The sequence below is a fragment of the Macaca fascicularis genome, chromosome 14 (assembly GCF_037993035.2).
Source record: "Macaca fascicularis isolate 582-1 chromosome 14, T2T-MFA8v1.1".
NCBI classification, from domain to species: Eukaryota; Metazoa; Chordata; class Mammalia; order Primates; family Cercopithecidae; genus Macaca; species Macaca fascicularis.
Genome location: NC_088388.1, coordinates 48739469 through 48758356, shown reverse-complemented (window position 1 = coordinate 48758356; position 18888 = coordinate 48739469). Strand labels below are relative to the sequence as shown.

The 18888-nt window shown below is 47.5% G+C and overlaps 1 protein-coding gene and 1 long non-coding RNA gene across 38 annotated transcripts in view; one reads left to right on the top strand and one right to left on the bottom strand.

The window, feature by feature from the left end:
* Positions 1-8946, bottom strand: part of PLEKHA7 (pleckstrin homology domain containing A7) — a 239888-nt gene extending 230942 nt beyond the window's left edge. For 23 of the 37 annotated variants that reach the window (XM_065528439.1, XM_065528441.1, XM_065528448.1 and 20 more), the window contains exons 1-4: positions 8837-8946; positions 8627-8703; positions 8491-8548; positions 5795-5905 (exon numbers count right to left, since the gene is read on the bottom strand). In XM_065528439.1, coding sequence (XP_065384511.1) covers positions 5795-5905; positions 8491-8548; positions 8627-8703; positions 8837-8922 — 332 coding nt within the window. In that variant the 5' untranslated portion in view covers positions 8923-8946. Of the gene's footprint in view, positions 1-5794; positions 5906-6791; positions 6910-7581; positions 7844-8490; positions 8549-8626; positions 8704-8795 lie in introns of those variants that run through there. The other 14 variants (XM_065528443.1, XM_074014147.1, XM_074014148.1 and 11 more) reach the window with 4 other exon arrangements.
* Positions 8820-16591, top strand: LOC123568614 (uncharacterized). Its single transcript, XR_006692022.3, has 3 exons — positions 8820-8888; positions 9932-10020; positions 15791-16591. It is a non-coding gene; the product is annotated as an uncharacterized lncRNA (long non-coding RNA).
* The last annotated feature ends 2297 nt before the right edge of the window (positions 16592-18888 follow it).

The window sequence follows — 18888 nt, the reverse complement described above, 5'->3', positions numbered from 1 at the left end:
AGCCTAGGTGACAGAGCAAACCTCTGTCTCAAAAAAAAAAAGAGAGAGAGAGAGAGAGAGAATGGAGAGGGTGCCATCAAGGCACAAGAAACATACACCCACCCTCATCGCATGAGGTGGCAAAAAAAAACACCTCTCCCCAACACAGCATCTGTCCTGTATCTAAAACACACTCCTCTCTTGGGTAAAGAGCCTTAAGAAGCAACTAGCAACCATTTTTCTTAAAGAGGTTTTCTTAAAGAAGTTTCTTTTTGGAGATGTGGTACAAATTATGGCTCCTAATCCTTCCTTTTGCTTTCTAAACAACACTCACTGTTTTTCCTTTCCCACAGAACCTAACGTTTAAATCTGTGAACCTGTTTTTACCCTTGAAAACACAACCAGGAAGGGAAATATAAAGCATGGGATTTTGCCAAAACTTGCCAGGTTGGGAGAACCTTTCTTAACCTTCAATGAGGGGGTTCAGAATTTCTACTTTAATATATATGTAAGCTGCTAGTTTGCCAGAAATTCTTTGTGGGCCTATTACTCCCAGTTTTGAAATAAAGTTTCTGGGACTGCTGTTCCCAGCAACACCTCAATAAGAAAGATGACAAATAAGACTGGGCATGGTGGCTCATGCCTGTAATCCCAGCACTTTGGGAAGCCAAGGTGGGTGGATAGCCTGAGGTCAGGAGTTCAAGACTAGCCTGACCAACATGTGAAACCCCGTCTCTACTAAATTACCTGGGCATGGTGGTGGACGCCTGTAATCCCAGCTACGAGGGAGGCAGAGGTTGCAGTGAGCCGAGATCACACCATTGCACTCCAGCCTGGGCAACAAGAATGAAATTCCATCTATTAAAAAAAAAAAAAAAAAAAAAAACGGCTGGGCACGGGGGCTGACGCCTGTAATCCCAGTACTTTGGGAGGACAAGGCAGGGGGACTGCCTGAGGTTAGGAGTTTGAGACCAGCTTGGCTAACATGGTGAAACCCCATCTGCACTAAAAATACAAAAAATAGCCGGGAGTGGTGGCACACGCCTGTAGTCCCAGCTACTCGTGAGGCTGAGGTGGAAGAATCACTTGAACCCGGGAGACAGGGATTGCAGTGAGCTGAGATCCCACCACTACACTCCACCCTGGGTGACAGAGCAAGACTCTGTCACAAAAACAGAAAAAAAAAAGAAGATGACAAATAAGTGAATCAACAGGTTTGACATTCTACAAGATAAATTTCACTACCATGAAGTTCAACATTTATCTAGGGAGGAAAATATAGACGACAGGACAGACTCCTTTGTAGGGGTGGCCCAGAAGACTGTCAGCTGGGTGAGGGCATAATTAAGGGCAGCCTCCTGAGCCATCCAGTATTTACTGGCTTTCCTAAAGGCCTTCTAGGCCTGGTGTCTACAAGATCCCCACCTGAACATCTGTCACATTTGTTTCATCCTTCACTCTCCAACTCCCTTTAATTTCAGATTAAAAAATGGGTTGCTGAATACAAAACACACACCCTCGATACTTGGCATTATCTCCAGAGGCAACCTTCTGAAGGACTCATGCCTGGTCCCCACTCCCTGCCTCAGAGGGCCAGGTTCTTAACTGCCCACTCCCAGCCTCCTGGAGCCCTTAGCCCTGCCTGGGCGCCCTGCTCCTCCCCACTGCCCGGGGGGCATGGATACAGGTGCTTGTGCTCTATGGTATCTTGGAGTGGGGCATGGTGGTGGCAATTCCTAGCATAGCATATGAGGTAAATGCACTGATATTCACATTTAAAACATTATATTCTACAAAATAGAAGTAACTATAACATTTATGCTAATAATTTAAACTTAATTTTTCTTTATGTAGAATGGCATTAAATAGCAAAAATAAAAAAAAATTTTTTTGAGACAGAGTTTTACTCTTGTTGCCTAGGCTGGAGTGCAATGGCGCAATCTTGGCTCACTGCAACCTCCACCTCCTGGGTTCAAGTGTTCCTCCTGGCTCAGCCTCCCAAGTAGCTGGGATTACAGGTGCCCACCACCATGCCCATAAATAGCAATTTTTTAAAAAAATGACGTCAAGGGAAAAACTACAGAATAACAAAATTTTATATTTTAGTATCTTTAAAGATGATTTATTTTTTATTTTTTATTTTTTTGAGACAGAGTCTCATTCTGTCACCCAGGCTGGAGTGCAGTGGCATGAGCTCAGTTCACGGCAACCTCCGCTTCCCAGGCTCAAGTGATCCTCCCACCTCAGCCTCCCTAGTAGCTGGGACTATAGCCATGCGCCATCACACCGGCTAAGTTTTGTATTTTTTGTAAAGATGGGGTTTTACCATGTTGCCCAGGCTAGTCTCAAACTCCTGAGCTCAAGCAATCCTCCTACTTTGGCCAAAGTGCTGGGATTACCGGTGTGAACCACCACACCCGGCCTAAAGATATTCAGTTGGTGCAAAAGTAATTGCAGTTTTTACCATCAAAAGTAATGGCACTAACCACAATTACATTTGCACCAAGCTAATACTTTTTCCTTCTTTTTGAATAAGGAGCCTTGCATTTTCATTTTACACTTAGGCTCTGCAAATTATGTAGCCAGTCCTGTCGCTAGGACGTGCTTCAGGTCCTAGGGGAGGGGAAAGTTAGCCTTACTGCAAGCCTCAAAAGTGACTTTCCCAGAGTCTAGCTGTCCTCACTTAGGGACAGGTACCCACAAAGAGACAGTACCTACACAAGGTGGCTCCACACAACCCCAAAGCTAAAACTGAGAAACTTGAAGCTAGAAAGGGTCTTGTGCAGCAATTAGCTGGTTCCTGCCAGTACCCTTGTGCCAAGTCACAGAGGATGCCAAGGGCCCAGCAGCCAGAGAAGGAAGATAGCCTAGTCCAGTAGCCAATAGGTCCCAGTCCCAGATGCAGAGCAATAAGGATATGAGATGAAGACGCAAAGGAGGCCACTGAGCCTCCACTGGCCAGCTTTGAGCATTGTTCTCAACAGCAACTGACTGTATCCAAGAAGCCTGGGTCTAGGCACCAGCCTTGACAGGCCTGTTTGTGGCTGTTGAGCTTCTTTCACCTTACTCATTCTCCTCCACCCCAATCTCCTTCCCAGTAAGGAGTTTTCCAAGACCTGTAATACCTAGAAAACTCACTGGGTCTCTTTAAAACACTGCTTGCTCAAGATATATCAAGTGCCTACTCAGCTCCCAGCCCTGCGCTGGGTGCCTAAGTCTCAGAAGTGGGGAATAAGATGCCTGCCTTCAAGGAACAGCCTTGGCACAGGCAAGGTGGCTGAGCCCCTCTTCTCTGACATCTCCTCATTGCCTCACGACCTACTGAACATCTGCTGTAGGGGGAACACAGTTCACAAGGTTCCATGAAACCACTGAAGAGCAGCCCAGTGTAATACTCTAACTCCCATGTTCTCTTCTAGAAACTTCTCCCTCATAGGTCCCATGTTTTAAAAAGCTGTGTCTGCCAAATTGTATTTACTAATAATCAATGTCTTCAATTTCTTACTAATCAGAGACATGTACCACCACTAATCAGCATAGGAGAGCAAGGGATACTGCCCTTCCAAAGTACCTCAGTCCCCAGAAAAAGCAAAGATGGGGTCTGGCCCCATGAGCCTTGGGGAAGCCTAACTCAGAGCAATGGCATATGGGCATCCATCTCCTTCAAGATGCATGGCCTGGGGTGGGAGCCACCACTACTACTGTGGCTATCACACGAGGGACTGAAGACTTATATTCTAGTCTCAGCTCAAACACTTCAGCAAAATCACTGAACCTTCATGGACCTGAGTTTCATCATCTGAAGAATGGGGATGATTCCTCCCCTCCTGCCTCCAGGGGCTGTTACAAAGATCAAATAAGAAAAGACACAAGGAAAAAACCATCTGCTCTAGGAATGTCCAGGATTACTGCAAGATTCTATGTCTGTAAAACGGAACTAGTAATAGTTGCTACCTCATCAAACTATTGTGAGAATTAAATCAATGATAGTTACAGAACAGTTCCTACCATTTTTCAAAGACTCAAAAAGATTAGGCTGTTACATAATTATCACTACTATTATTGCTACTTCTGTTAATGACACTATTATCAAAATTACTATTATACCTTGCTACCCAGCTGAGGGATTCATAGTAGAGAAGTGCTGGAGTACAAAAAGTCATTTATTTACTTATTTATTTAGAGACAGGGTCTCACTCTGTCATCCAGGCTGGAGTACAGTATCACAATCATAGCTCATGGTAACCTCAGACTTCTGGGCTCAAGCAATCCTCACACTTAAGCCTCTCAAGTTGCTAGGATTACACGAGCATACCACCGTTAATTTTTTCATTTTTTGTACAGATGAGGTCTCTCTGTGTTGCCCAGGCTGATCCTAAACTCCTGGCCTCAAGTGATCCCCTTGCCTCTGCCTCCCAAAGTGCTGGAACTGCAGGCATGAGCCACTATACCCAGCCAAAAAAATCTTTTTAAAGGGGCTATCAACATCCTTTAGTCTAGAACTGGGAGAATCAGCAGTAGATTTCTTATATATTTTGTCCCTCATTAATGCAAAACTGAACAAAAAGTACAGAAATCAAAACTAAAATTCACCTGCCTAAGCTCAAGCTTTTCTGCTTCAAGAAAGGGATTCTGAGGCTAGGTGCAGTGACTCATGCCTATAATCCCAGCACTTTGGGAGGCTGAGGCAGGCGGATCACTTGAGGTCAGGAGTTTGAGACTAGCCTGGCCAACATGGTGAAACCCCGTCTCTACTAAAAATGCAAAAATTAGCCAGTCATGGTGGTGCACACCTGTAGTCCCAGCTACTTTGGGGGTGGCCGAGGCATGAGACTCACTTGAACCCAAGAGGCAGAGGTTGCAGTGAGCTGAGATCATGCCACTGCACTACAGCCTGGGTGACAGAGCAATGCTGTCTTTAAAAAAAAAAAAAGACAGAAAGAAAGAAAAGAAATGGACTCTGGAGAGTATTAAAACATTTGCTGGCCAGTCATGGTGGCCTGCATCTGTAGTTCCAGCTACTTGGGAGGCTGAAGTGAGAGGATCACTTGGCCCCAGGAGTTCAAGGCTGCAGTGAGCTATGACTGCACCACTGTATTCCAGACTAGGAGACAGAGGAAGATTCTGTTTCTTACAATTTTTTCAAAAATTAAAATTTTTTAATCTGCTAAATATGAGGAACAACTGAATACATCCTGTAAAAACTCACACAACTTTCCTGTGCAAGGATCCATTAGGAAAAATAAAATCAGCTGTGTCAATGCTTTGTCCCTCTCACTCTATGAGCCAGTTACAGGAGGCTCCTGCCCTCAACACAAAAATCAAACATTCAGAAATGCTCACGGCAAAGCTAAGAAATCAGACAAACATTTGTCAGGAAAACATTTTTTTATGTGGGGGGCGGGGGATGAGGGAGAGAACAATTACTCCCAAAACCCTTAAGTCTCTCAAAAAATTGTTACAGAAGGAGGTCCAAAGTACAATCATCTGCCACAGGGCCCTGCCTTTGAGGGTAGGGAACACTGTCACACATTGCTTTCCCTAGGCCTGGAAGATCCAAGGCCCTGGGGGCATGGGAGCTCACTGTAGGAAAATCATTAGGGACCTCACAGACAAGTTACCATGGAAGAGTCAGCAAAGGTGTGGAAGGCTGTGCTCCAGCCTCCACAGTCCCACACATGGCCTCACACACCCAGTCCAAGGTTGTACCTGGTACTTTGGAACACTTGCAGCCCTTCCTCCTGTCAAATGAATGATGGGCCCTGCCCCTGGGTGAGGCCAGTGAGATGCGAGCCATGGATCCCATCCCTCTTACCTTCTTAAAAACACTGCTCCAGCAACTGCCCACTCTCTTTCCTGCAGCATCGACTTCTCCCTCTCCATGGGATCATTCCCATCAAAACAAAACATGCTGTACAATCTTCCACTAAAAAAAAGAAAGGAAAACCCTCCCTCAAACCCACATCCTCTCCAGTTACCAGCTAATGTCTCAACGCCACTTTGCAACAAAACTACCTGGAAGATTTGCCTAACTGACTCCCTGTCTTCACCCCGTATTTTATCTTCCACCTACTCCAGTCAGCTTTTGTCCTTTAAGACTTCTGTGACCCTGCATTCTCCTGGGGTTTCTCCCACCTTCTCAGTCCTTTTCAGTCTCCTTGCTGGCTTCACCTCTCTCCCCTCTAAACACTGCTTTGACCACCCAAAGGCTCAGAACATCGGTCTTCTGTCTGTACTCTCTTCCGAGGGGATTTCATCTAATCCCATGGTCTCGAATAACATATATTATGCCCAGTGGGTCTCTTCCATCCTCTCTCCCCACCAAGCTTCAGATCACACTCTCTGACATACTCATATCTCAAATGTAAGATGGCAAAACAAGATCTCATGATTCTCCTCCACCCCAAACCGGCTCTTCCCATCTCAACAATATGAATGCTATCCACTCAGGTGCTCGAGCCCTGAGGAGTCATCTTTGCCTCTTCTCTTTCTCTCACAGACTTTATTCAGTCCATCATGAAGGCATGAAGAGCCTACTTCCTAAACATAGCCTGAATGTGACCACTACTGTGCTACCACCCTCAGGCAAGCCACTGCTAACTCCTGCATGGACAAGGGCAACAGCCTCAGCTGCTCTCCTGCCTCCCCCTGCAGTGGCCACCTACAATCCAATCTCCTCACAGTGATCGTTCTAAAAACACAAACCGAATCATGCCACTTCCCTGCTCAAAACCCTCCAATGACGTTTCACTGGACTTAGAATAAAGTAAGAAAATTCCTCACCCTGGCTCACAAAGCTTTGCAGCACTTACCTCTCTCCTACCTGTGACCTCTCCTCATGCCACTTTCTCCCTTGTGCACCACATTCCAGCTACTTGGCCTTCCTGCTCCTTAAACTCCAAGCTCTTTTCTGCCTTAAGCCCTTGCCCTGGCTGTTCGCTCTTCCCGAAATGCTTGGCCAACTCATCATCACATGATGTCTCCTTCTTGTCATTCAAATTTTACTTTAAACGTTGCCTATTCAGAAACACCATCCCGATCTCCCAGTACAACCAAGCCACCCAGTCACTCCATGTCACATCACCTTATTTTAACTTTCTGCACAGTAGTAACCACGATCTGATATTATTATTCGTGTTTTTTACTTATTTTCTACTCCCTTCCCTCTCCTATTAGATTGCAAGCTCCATGAGCACTTTGTCTGTTTTTTGTTCCCAATGCCTAGAACAACGTGTGAACGTGTGGCACACAGGATAATTGTAATAATATCAACTGATGCAGTTATGAGCCAGAGAGGCCCACTGATAGCAAGATTCTGATGGCCCCAGCCAACTCCCCAACTTCACACACACACATACGAGGCAGGGCAACAGAACCGCAGCAAGGCCCTATCCTCAGGTCTGTAAATCTCACCCATTAGTATTTTCAACTATTGTGCAAGAACCCAAACCAGAAAAGGAGGTTCCGGGGTTTTCTTGAAATAAGCCGCTTTACTCCTAACAGTAGTAGTTCTGACTCATAGTCGCCGAAGTACACCCAGTACTAGTCAGACCACCATCCAGACCTTTAGCGAGTTGATTCATTCAGTGAACAAACATTTACCGAGTGCCTACTCTCTGTCGGGCACTGGGGCAAGAGGTCAAAGGCAGTTTCTGGTCTCCCGGAGCTCAGCAGGCAGAGGGAAACACGCTGCAACACAGGCTGCCGCCGGAGTGGGAAAGCAAAGCCTGTACTGGCATAGGAGCCTGACCCGCGCCTTCACTTACTGCGTCCCAATCAGACATGGACTGATCCTACAGACCCAGAGTAACCTGGCTGGTGCGCCAACGCTCCGGGGTTTTTGCGGAAAAGCTGCCCCTGGACTAACCCAGGGACCAGCGATAGCCCGGTTCAGCTCCGGCCGAAGAGACGCGGAGCGCTCGAGGAACGTCATTGGTTGACCAGTTCCCCTCCCCACCCCCTCCCTCCCCGCAGGCCCGCGCAGTGGATGGAGGCCGGGGGCGAGGTTCCGACTCTCCGCAACCATCCCAGAGACTGTGGCCGGAGAAGGGGGTCCTCCTAAGCGAGATTCCCCTAGTCTCTCCCTCTCCCCACTCCAACCCCGAAGGAAGCCCACACCAGGACAGAACTCCTCGTTCTACTCCCCCAACCCGAGCCCATCCCGGTCCCGGCACCCGCCTCTCCCGGCGGGGCGCAGCCCAAGACCCCAGAGGGCAGGCGTGCCCAGCCCTCACACCAGCACCCGAATGCAGCCGGATTGCAAGGTCCAGGGCGCAGAGTCTGCGGCCCCTTCCCCCCTCCGCCCAGGTCCCCACCGTAGATGCGGCCCCCACCGCCTCCCTCTCTGAGGCCGCCAAACAACTCCGGCACACAAAACCCTGAGTGCGGCCGCGGCGCAGCGCGCGCCAACGAGCCCGGGCCGGCGGGAGCAGAGGGAGGGCGGGGCGCCCGGCGGGAACCTGGAGGGACCCTCGCAGCACAGGTGCGAGCGCGGCGGCCCCACTCACTCACTCGATGAAGTAGCTGGCGCCCTCCTCCGTGAAGCCCTCCTCCCAGCCGCGGGGCAGGTCTGCGGAAACGCCAGAAAAGTCCGGTCAAACTTGGGCAGCCGCGGCGCGCGCCCCCCACCCGCCGGCCCGGCGCCCACCTGAGCGGATCATGTGGCCCGAGTTGACGGGCTCCCCGGTGCGCGGGTGCAGCCAGGTCGTGCGGCGGAGCTGGTCACTGCGGGCAGAGAGGTGCACCTGTTAGCGCCGCCACAGCCCGTGGGGCGCCCGCCCTGCCCCCGCCCCGCGCCCCTACCTCCGCGCCCCCACCTCCGCGCCCCCACCCGCGTCCCCGCGTCCTCGCGCCGCACTTGATGAAGAAGACACGGCCGTCCCGGCACACCCCGTAGGACCAGTGCTCAGGTAAAGTGTCCCGCCCGACCGTCGCCGCCGCCATGTTCGCCGAGCGCGGAGCCGCCGCGGGGTGGGGAGGAGGGGGCGGGGGCGGGGGCGCGGGCGGGGGTGGAGGCGGTGGTGGGGGCTCGGCCTGCGCGTGGCCCGGCTGTGCCGCGGGGCGCTCCATGCAGGCGCGGGCTCCTCGGGGAGCGACCGCCCGGCCGGGTCCTGGCTACCGGAGTTCGCCGCCTCACGGGCCGGCCCGGCGCGGTGCCCGCGGCCTTTGTCCTCACGCCTTCCCCGCCCCCAGCCTGCTGGTCCCGGCGCTCCCCTTTGCCCCCGAGGCCGGGAGACCCAGGCTGCCCGGGGGGCCGCTGGCGGGCGCGCCTGGCAGCTTCGGGGCGCACGGTTGGACCCGACCAACTCCGAAAACGGCGCGCGCCCGAACGCTCGGTAAACCCCGGCCGACCCGCACCACAGAACTTCCCGACCCGGGAACTCCGCTCGTGTGTGAACCAAGTTAACACTCAGGTTCCTGCCATATTCCCAGCCTCCGTCTCTTCCCCTGTAAGGTTAATCGAGTCTCCACGGGATTGTTGTGTAGATTAAATGAAGTAACAATCGCATAAAGTGCTTAACAGGACCCTGGCACATAGTAGGTGATCTATCAATGGCAGGCCAAGCACGATTTCATTTTCCCAAGTTTTCAGCTGGGATGTGAAACTGGAGGGAGCAGGGTTACCCCCACACACTCCTGAGGTTGCAGGGATTGCAGGCTCTTGCCTTCAGGTCCTGTTAAGTAACAGAGAGAAGGGGTGTTGAGGGCTCGGCAGCACGTCCATCTCTAGAAGAGCGGCGTCCAGGCGAGGCCTCTGGTGGGGCCTTGCAAAGCTCTTTGCAGTGGCAGTACCCTCTCATATTCGGGTCTTTACTACTGTCTTATCTTCTCGGGGAGCCCTCCCCGAGCCCTCTGCAAAGAAAATCCTTTCCCTTCTTCCCTCGCTATTTCATTACTGGTTTGCCTTTAATTGATATTCTTATTTGTGTTTGTCTTGTTTGTTATATATTAGTTCCAACATGTCAGCTGGATGAGAGAAGGGGCTTTGATCTACCTCATACACTGCCTTGTCTCCAACGCCTGGAACAGCGCCTGACTCATGTATGCTTTATGCATTCAATAACTGCAGGATGGGGTGGGGCGCGGTGGCTCACACCTGTAATCCCATCACTCTGGGATGTCGAGGCGGGTGAATCACTTGAGGTCAGGGGTTCTAGTCCAGCTTGGCCAACATGGTGAAACCCCGTCTCTACCAAAAAAATACAAAAGCTAGCCGGGCGTGGTGGTGGGCGCCTGTAATCCCAGCTATTCAGGAGACTGAGGCTGGAAAATCGCTTGAACCAGGGAGGCAGTGATTGCAGTGAGCCGAGATCGCACCGCTGCACTGCAGCCTGGGCAACAGCGAGACTCTGTCTAAAAAAAAAAAAAAAAAAAAAAAAAAACCTGCAGGATAAGTGAATGAAACATACTCCACACTCAGACTCCCGGCCATACACACACACACGCACGCACACACACACACACTGAGCAAAGATAGAGCAGCATCTGGGCTCTGGCTGTTGTCAGGCCCAGCCTTCCAGGGACATAGGCTGTGATTGATGGGAGGAGGCGCACCTGAAAGTGAGACTGTATGCAATGTGAGCACTAGTTATTCAGAAAGGTGCCCAGACAGGTGGAATTAGGCTGGACCCTGAAGGACTGGTTAGGTTTGACTGGGAAAAGAGCACTCCAGAGGGGAGGGATGGGAGAGCATGCACATAATTTTGGGAGGAGTGTGAGATGTTGAGGAGACCATAAAGGGGCCCTTCCTTGGGAACAGACAGTGGTGTTGGGGAAGGAGGCATTTATGAGTTAGAAGAGGGAGCTGTTTGAGAAGGACGAGGGACACCTGTCTGAGGGAGCCTCCTGCCTCTGAGGAGGTTGTTGAGCAAATGAAAACAGGAAAGTGGTGTATTTTCCTAGCTAAACATTGATTTTAAATAATAAATGGGCAAAGGATATGAGCACACAGTTAATAGAAAAGTAATACAGATAGCTTTTGAGCAAATGGAAAGATACTGAGCCACCTCATAATAGGAGAACTGAAACTTAAGATTAAGGTGAAATACTGTTTTTTTAGATGTCAGATTGGAAAAGATACACAGATTAGAAAAGATATTGGCTGGGCATGGTGGCTCACACCTGTAATCCCAGCACTGTGGGAGGCCAAGGTGGGTGGATCGCTTGCGATCAGGAGTTCGAGACCAACCTGGCCAACATAGTGCAACCTTGTCTCTACTAAAAACACAAAAATTAATTGGGCATGGTGGCGCATGCCTGTAATCCCAGCTACTCGGGAGGCTGAGGCAGGAGAATCACGTGAACCCAAGAGGTGGAGGTTTCAGTGAGCTGAGATCACTGCACTCCAGCCTGGGCCACAGAGTGAGACTCTGTCTCAAAAAAGAAAGAAAGAAAAGATATTGTAGAGAAAGACGTTCTTGTTCATTGTTGATGGGACTTTAAAATGTTTGAGCCTCTTTGAAGGCAATTTGGCACAGCTGTTCCAACCTGAATGTCTTTGACCTAGCAATTTCATGTCAGAAATCTATCCTACATTAGTGCTCACATGGGGCACAAATTCCAGTGTACTATTCACTGCAGCATTGTCAGTAATTACAAAGAACTGGAGATAACCTTAATGTTTATCAAAAAAAGAATGGTTGATTAAACTGGCACATTCCTCAACAACAACAGCAGCAGCAAAAAAGAATGCTATGCAGCTGTTAAAAAGCATGAGCTAGATCCCTACGTACTGATATAGAATGGTCTGTAAGATATTAAATGGGCCAGTTGCAGTGGCTCATGCCTGTAATCCCAGTAATTTGGGAGGCTGAGACATGAGGATGGCTTGAGTCCAGGAATTCAAGACCAGCCTGGGCAACATGGCAAAACCCCATCTCTACAAAAGATACATTAGCCAGGCATGGTGGCACATACCTATAGTTCCAGCTACTTGAGAGGCTGAAGTGGGAGGATCACTTGAGCCCTGGAAGTTGAGGCTTCAGTGAGCCATGATTGGGCCACTACACTGTATTCTGGGTGACAGAGCAAGACACCATCTCTAAATAAATAAATAAACAAGTAAAAAATAAAGTGAAAAGGCAGGCTGCAGTACTGTGCATGTGATATGCTACTGTTAATATACAGATAGAGTCCCTACACTGTCAAGAATGATGTAAAGTGATTGCCTCTGAGGAAGGAAACTGTAATAGGAATGGTAGGAGATTTACTTTACCTTGTTTCCCCTTTCATATTGTTTGATCTTTTTATCATTTAAAGCATATACATATAGATACATAGAATAATACAGTTCATTAATAGGTCCAACAAGAGATACCCTGAAATTATCTCAATAAGTGCCAAAATATGTAATCAATAAAACTCAATGCCTATCACTGATTTTCAAAATTATATGTTAGAAAGTAAAATAAAAAATAATGACAAAACAGTATGCAGGGCCGGGCGCGGTGGCTCAAGCCTGTAATCCCAGCACTTTGGGAGGCCGAGACGGGCGGATCACGAGGTCAGGAGATCAAGACCATCCTGGCCAACACGGTGAAACCCCGTCTCTACTAAAAAATACAAAAAACTAGCCAGGCGAGGTGGCAGGCGCCTGTAGTCCCAGCTACTCGGGAGGCTGAGGCAGGAGAATGGCGTAAACTTGGGCGGCGGAGCTTGCAGTGAGCTGAGATCCGGCCACTGCACTCCAGCTTGGGCGACAGAGCGAGACTCCGTCTCAAAAAAAAAAAAAAAAAACAGTATGCAAAGAAACTCTATGTCTCATACATTGCTAGTGGGATGTAAAATGATACAGCCACTCTGAAAAATAGTTTGGCAGTTTCTTTAAAAAGTAAACTCTTTTTTGAGCCAGTCTCATTCTGTCACCCAGGCTGGAGTGCAGTGGCACAATCTCAGCTCACTGCAACCTCTGTCTCCTGGGTTCAAGCAATTCTCCTGCCTCAGCCTCCCGAGTAGCTGGGATTACAGGCATTTGCCACCAAGCCCAGCTAATTTTTGTATTTTTAGCAGAGTCAGGGTTTTACTATGTTGGCCAGGCTGGTCTTGAATTCCTGACCTCAAATGATTCACCCACCTCAGCCTCCCAAAGTTCTGGGATTACAGGTGCAAGCCACTGCGCCCGGCCAAAAACTAAACACTTACTATATAACCCAGCATTCACACTCCTAGGCATTTATCCCAGAAAAAATAAAACATTTTTTAAAAACTTGTACATAATTATTCACAGCAGCTTTACTTATAATAGGCAAAAACTGGAAATAAGCAAATGTCCTATGATAGGTAAATTGTTAAACAACTGTGAGATGTCTATAACATGGAATACAACTCAGTAATGAAAAGGAATTGATACATACCACTTGGATGGATCTCAAGACATTATGTTGAGAAATTTATAAAGCCAATCTGAAAAGGTCTATAATGTTCTCAAAATACATCTTTTTTAAATGTAGAAATGAAGAACTGATTATTAGTGGTTGCCAGGAGTTAGGGATGGTGGTGGGGAGTGGGAGGATGTAACTATAAGGGAATAGCATGAGGGAGATCTTTGTAGTGATGAAATAATTCTGTGTTTTTGTGGGGTTTTGTGTTTTGTTTTGTTTTTGAGACAGAGCCTCCTTCTGTCACCCAGACAGTGATACAATCTCAGCTTACTGCAACCTCCACCAACAGGTTTAAGCTATTCTCATGTCTCAGCTCCCCCAAGTAGCTGGGATTACAGGCACACACCACCACGCCTGGCTATTTTTTTTTTGTATTTTTAGTACAGCCAGGTTTTCACCATGTTGGCCAGGCTGGTCTTGAATTCCTGGCATCAAGTGATCTGCTCTCCTTGGCCTCCCAATGTACTGGGATTACAGGCATGAGCCACTGCACCTGACCATAATTCTTTATCTTGACTGCAATCATAGTTACACACAAATTGACACATAAAATAACAGAAGTATTTAAACACATTGTATCAATGTCAGTTTCCTGGTTTTGATATTGTTCTGTAGTTAATTGAGATGTAACCATTGGGAGAAACCGAGTGAAGGGTAAACAGAGACTTCTCTATTTTTTTTTTTTTTTTTTTTTTTTTTTTTTGAGACGGAGTCTTGCTCTGTCGCCCAGGCTGGAGCGCAGTGGCGCAATCTCGGCTCACTGCAAGCTCCGCCTCCCGGGTTCACGCCATTCTCCTGCCTCAGCCTCCCGAGTAGCTGGGACTACAGGCGCCCGCCACTGCGCCCAGCTAATTTTTTCTATTTTTAGTAGAAACGGGGTTTCACCATGGTCTCGATCTCCTGACCTTGTGATCCGCCCGCCTCGGCCTCCCAAAGTGCTGGGATTACAGGCGTGAGCCACCGCGCCCGGCCGAATTCTCTATTAATCTTTGCAAATTCCTATGTCTATAATTATCTCAAAATTAAAAATTATTTTAAAATGTGTTAGAAAATTACAAATAACCAAATGTTTCTTTTGAGAGTATCTCTCTTAGACAAACAGAAACATTCTTTAGCAATGAAACATTAAAGACCAAATATCATATGGCTAGTTATAGAACATAGACCAGACTCCAACACCTGTCCAGGGCCCTTTCTGACCTAATTATCTCAGGACAAAGCACCATCAACTGTGATAATAGGAGCTTTTTGTACAGAGGCTCTTTCCCTTGATTGGCCCTCGTGAAGGACTTTGTTTTACACTAGATGCTCCTGATGTACATGGCACTAAGCCATCAACTTGAATGCAAAATAGTCCATCTTCAGAAATAAATCAAAATGTGATTCAGTCAACCAAACATATGCCCAAGAATTTTCAGCTTCCAGGTAACCAATAGTTCGTTTCTCTCCTTTACTCTTAAGGAGATAGCATGGCATGATGGAAGAGCATGGCCTTTGGGGTCAAACAGATCTGGTAGTAGATACTACAACATTCTAGCACTTCAATGGTCCATACACCATGGTCCCCACCCTAGGACGTTCTCAGTATTGTGGAGAAGTGGATGCTTTAAATGCTGGAAGACAAGAGCTGCTCTGAAGCAAGCAGGGTTGAGAGTGGAGGAACACTGCAGGTACCTGAAGATAGAACACAATCAATGACTCCAGTCTGAAGATAGAACATGGAGCATGGTCCTTGATGCTAGCCCCGCTCCTTTCCCACATGCAATGGTGGTTGTAAAACTATCCCTATATGTTTTATTTTTAAAAAAAATTTTTTGGCCGGGCGCGGTGGCTCAAGCCTGTAATCCCAGCACTTTGGGAGGCCGAGACGGGCGGATCACAAGGTCAGGAGATCGAGACCATCCTGGCTAACATGGTGAAACCCCGTCTCTACTAAAAATACAAAAAATTAGCCGGGCGAGGTGGCGGGCGCCTGTAGTCCCAGCTACTCGGGAGGCTGAGGCAGGAGAATGGCGTAAACCCGGGAGGCGGAGCTTGCAGTGAGCTGAGATCCGGCCACTGCACTCCAGCCTGGGCGACAGAGCGAGACTCCGTCTCAAAAAAAAAAAAAATTTTTTTTGAGACAGTCTCACTGTGTTGCCTAGGTCAGAGTGCAGCAGCAAGATCGTGGCTCATTGCAGCCTCGGCCTCCTAAGTTCAAGTGATCCTCCCACCTCAGCCTCCTGAGTAGCTGGGTCTACAGGTGGGTGCCACCACGTCCAGCTAATTTTTGTATTTGTTGAAGAGATGGGGTTTTGCCATGTTGCCCAGGCCGCTCTCAAATTCTTGAGCTCGAGCGATCTGCCCGCCTCAGCCTTCTAAAGTTTTGGGATTATAGATGTCAGCCACCATGTGGGACCTCTAAAATTAATTATTATTATTTTTTTTTTCAGACGGAGTTTCGCTCTTGTTGCCCAGGCTAGAGTACAGTGGCAGGATCTCAGCTCACTGCAACCTCTGCCCCCCGGGTTCAAGCGATTCTCCTTCCTCAGCCTTCCGAGTAGCTGGGATTACAGGCATGTGCCACCATGCCAGGCTAATTTTGTATTTTTAGTAGAGACAGGGTTTCTCCATGTTGATCAGGCTGGTCTCGAATTCCCGACCTCAGGTGATCCACCTTCCTCGGCCTCCCAAATTGCTGGGATTACAGGCGTGAGCCACTGTGCCTGGCCAAAATTAATTTTTAAAAAGATAGATGAGAAAGAAAAATAAACCGATTCATAGTCCACTCAGTATGAATCATGAGGTCACCTTGTTCTCTGACCTGCTTCCTCATAGTTATTTGGTGTCTCTTGTTCTGGAATCACATAGACCTTGGACTATAGACCCTGGAATCATATAGACCCTGGGCTGTAATGTTTATAGACAACTTAAACATTACAAAATGTTAAGTTCTTCCTTTGAAATATTCCTTCACGTCCTACATACTAATGAAACTACTGACTCAGCTGGTCTGAAGGACCCCATGAAGAGCTGACTCACCAAAGAATGCAGTTTCCACATCCTGAGCTTTTCATCCCCCGCCCCACTGCACCCCATGCCCAACCAGTCAATGTCTTCAGTTTTCCAGCCCCTCATCCTCCACAATCCCCTTAAAAACTCCAGCCCAAAACTCCACAGAAATATAAATTTGAGGGTCTCCTCCTGTCTCCTCACTTGTCGTCCTGCAATCATTAAACTCGTTCTCCACTACATCCCTGCCGTCTCAGTGTAATCATTCTGTTACTACACAACAGACATACAAAGTTGTTGGTCCTAAAGCGGTAGGGAGCAGGCAGCATCCACACAAGACATTCACGGGCCCCAGAGCAGTGAAAGGACCCCACAAGTTCAGCTAAGGTTTCCTCACCCCTCACCCTTGTTCCCAACACCATGCTGTTCTCTGTGCCTCTGACGTAAGCACCCTCTTCCTTTATATTTTCATTTAAAAACTTTCTCTTAAGCATCTACTTTGTGTCAGTCCTGTAGTAGGAGACAATGTAAGCAAAGAGAGATAGCAGGAAAGTAAACTATTAGAGTTCTCAAGAAACAGAACCAATTGAGAGATTTATTATAAGGAATTGGCTCACGTGATTCTGGAAGCCAGTAAGATCTGCAGTAGGCACGCTAGAGACCCAGCAGTGCCAATGGTGCAATTCCTACCCTCAGGCGGGAGAAAAAACCCTCACATCCCAGCTTGCAGGCAGTCAGGCAGGAGGAATTCCCTTTTATTTGGGAGAGGGTCAGCCTTTCATTTTATTCAGACTTTCAACTGATTGATGGGCCCCCACTACATGCACGCATTAGGGAGATCAATCTGCTTTACTTAGTCTATTGATTTAAACGTTAAACTCAGCCGTGTGCATGCGGTGGCTCATGCCTGTAATACTAGCACTTTGGGAAGTGGAGGCAGGTGGATAGCTTGTGCTCAGGAGTTCAAGGCCAGCCTGGGCAATGTGGCAAAACCCTGTCTCCACAAAAACAAAACAAACAAAAAAAATTAGCTGGGCATGATGGCGTGTACCTGTAGTCCCAGCTACTTGGGAGGCTGAGGTGGGAGGATTCCCTGAGCCTGGGAGGTCGAGACCGCCGTGAGCTGAGATCATGCCTCTGCACTCCAGCCTGGGCAACAGAGTGAGACCTTGTCTCAAAAAAATAATGATTAAAAAATTGAAAAAATGTTAAACTCATTTAAAACTCCCTGACAGAAATGCCCAGGGTAATGTTTGACAAAATACCTGGGTATCCCATGGCCTACTCATGTTGATACATAAAATTAACCATCACAGTAAGACACAGTCCCTTCCTCTTGGGGGTCTCTGGTATAGCGACAGGTAGCACCTTGCTGCTCTCAAACTAGAGAGGGCTTTTCAGGAAGAACAGAAGCCACCTGCCCATAAGCCTTCTGCCTTTTAGCTTCAGATGAGGACTGCTTGTCCCCGAAACCCCAGGCTTTCAGTTCCCAACCCCCCAGCCTGTTCACAGCTCTGCCAGCTCAGGGGCTGCATCCCCTTTCCTTTTTGATTCAGCCAAGAAGCCCACTCTCCCTGACACTTTTTCTCTTTTTAATTCTAACTTTCATTTTACAATCCGTGGAACAGTTGCAAGTATAGTACAAAGAACTTTTTTGTAAACATTTGACACGTAAGCTGTGCATATGATGCCTTATTACCACCTCCCTAACACTTTAAGATGTTTTTCCTACATATAAGGATATTCTCCTATGTGATCACAACACAAACACCAAAAGTCAAAATCAGAAACTAATGTTGCCATATTACTAAAATCTTATCTTCAAACCCTATTCAGTTTTCCCACTTATCCAAACAATGTCCTTTCCAGCACGAGGATTCAGTTCGGCATCATGGGATGCATTTAGTTGTATCTGCAGCCTTCATTCTGTAACAGTTCCTGATGTCTTTTGTTGGTTACTATAACACTGATACCTTTAGAGATCATAGGCCAGTTATATTGTTAAATGTCCCACATTTTGTGTTTGTCTGATGTTTCCTTATGATTAGATTTAGTGTATGCATCTTTGGCAAAAATATCACGTAAGGGATGCTGTATTCTTATTGCACCCTATCAGGCAACACATGCCTTCAGGTTAGCCCATTACTGATGATATTCACTTTGATCCCTTGATTATGATGGCACCTGTCAAGCCTGTCTACTATGAAGTTACTCATTTCCCTTTTGTACTTTTCGAAATAAATATTTTGCAAAGAGATACTTTAAAACTATGTAAATACTCCACATCTCATCAAATATTCAATATATTCATTTATTCATGTCTGCATATGCACACAGTTTTCTCTTATTCAATGAGTTATAATCTGTTACTATGGGTATTTATTTTGATACACAAATTGTCCCAGATCTTGTCAGTGTGAGCCCTTGGAGCTGGTTGCTATGTTCATTTGATAATGTCACTATCATTCATTGAGTCCTTCCTTGCTTTCAGGTATAATAAGATGTTCCAGGCTCATCTTGCACTTTGCTGTAAATTCAG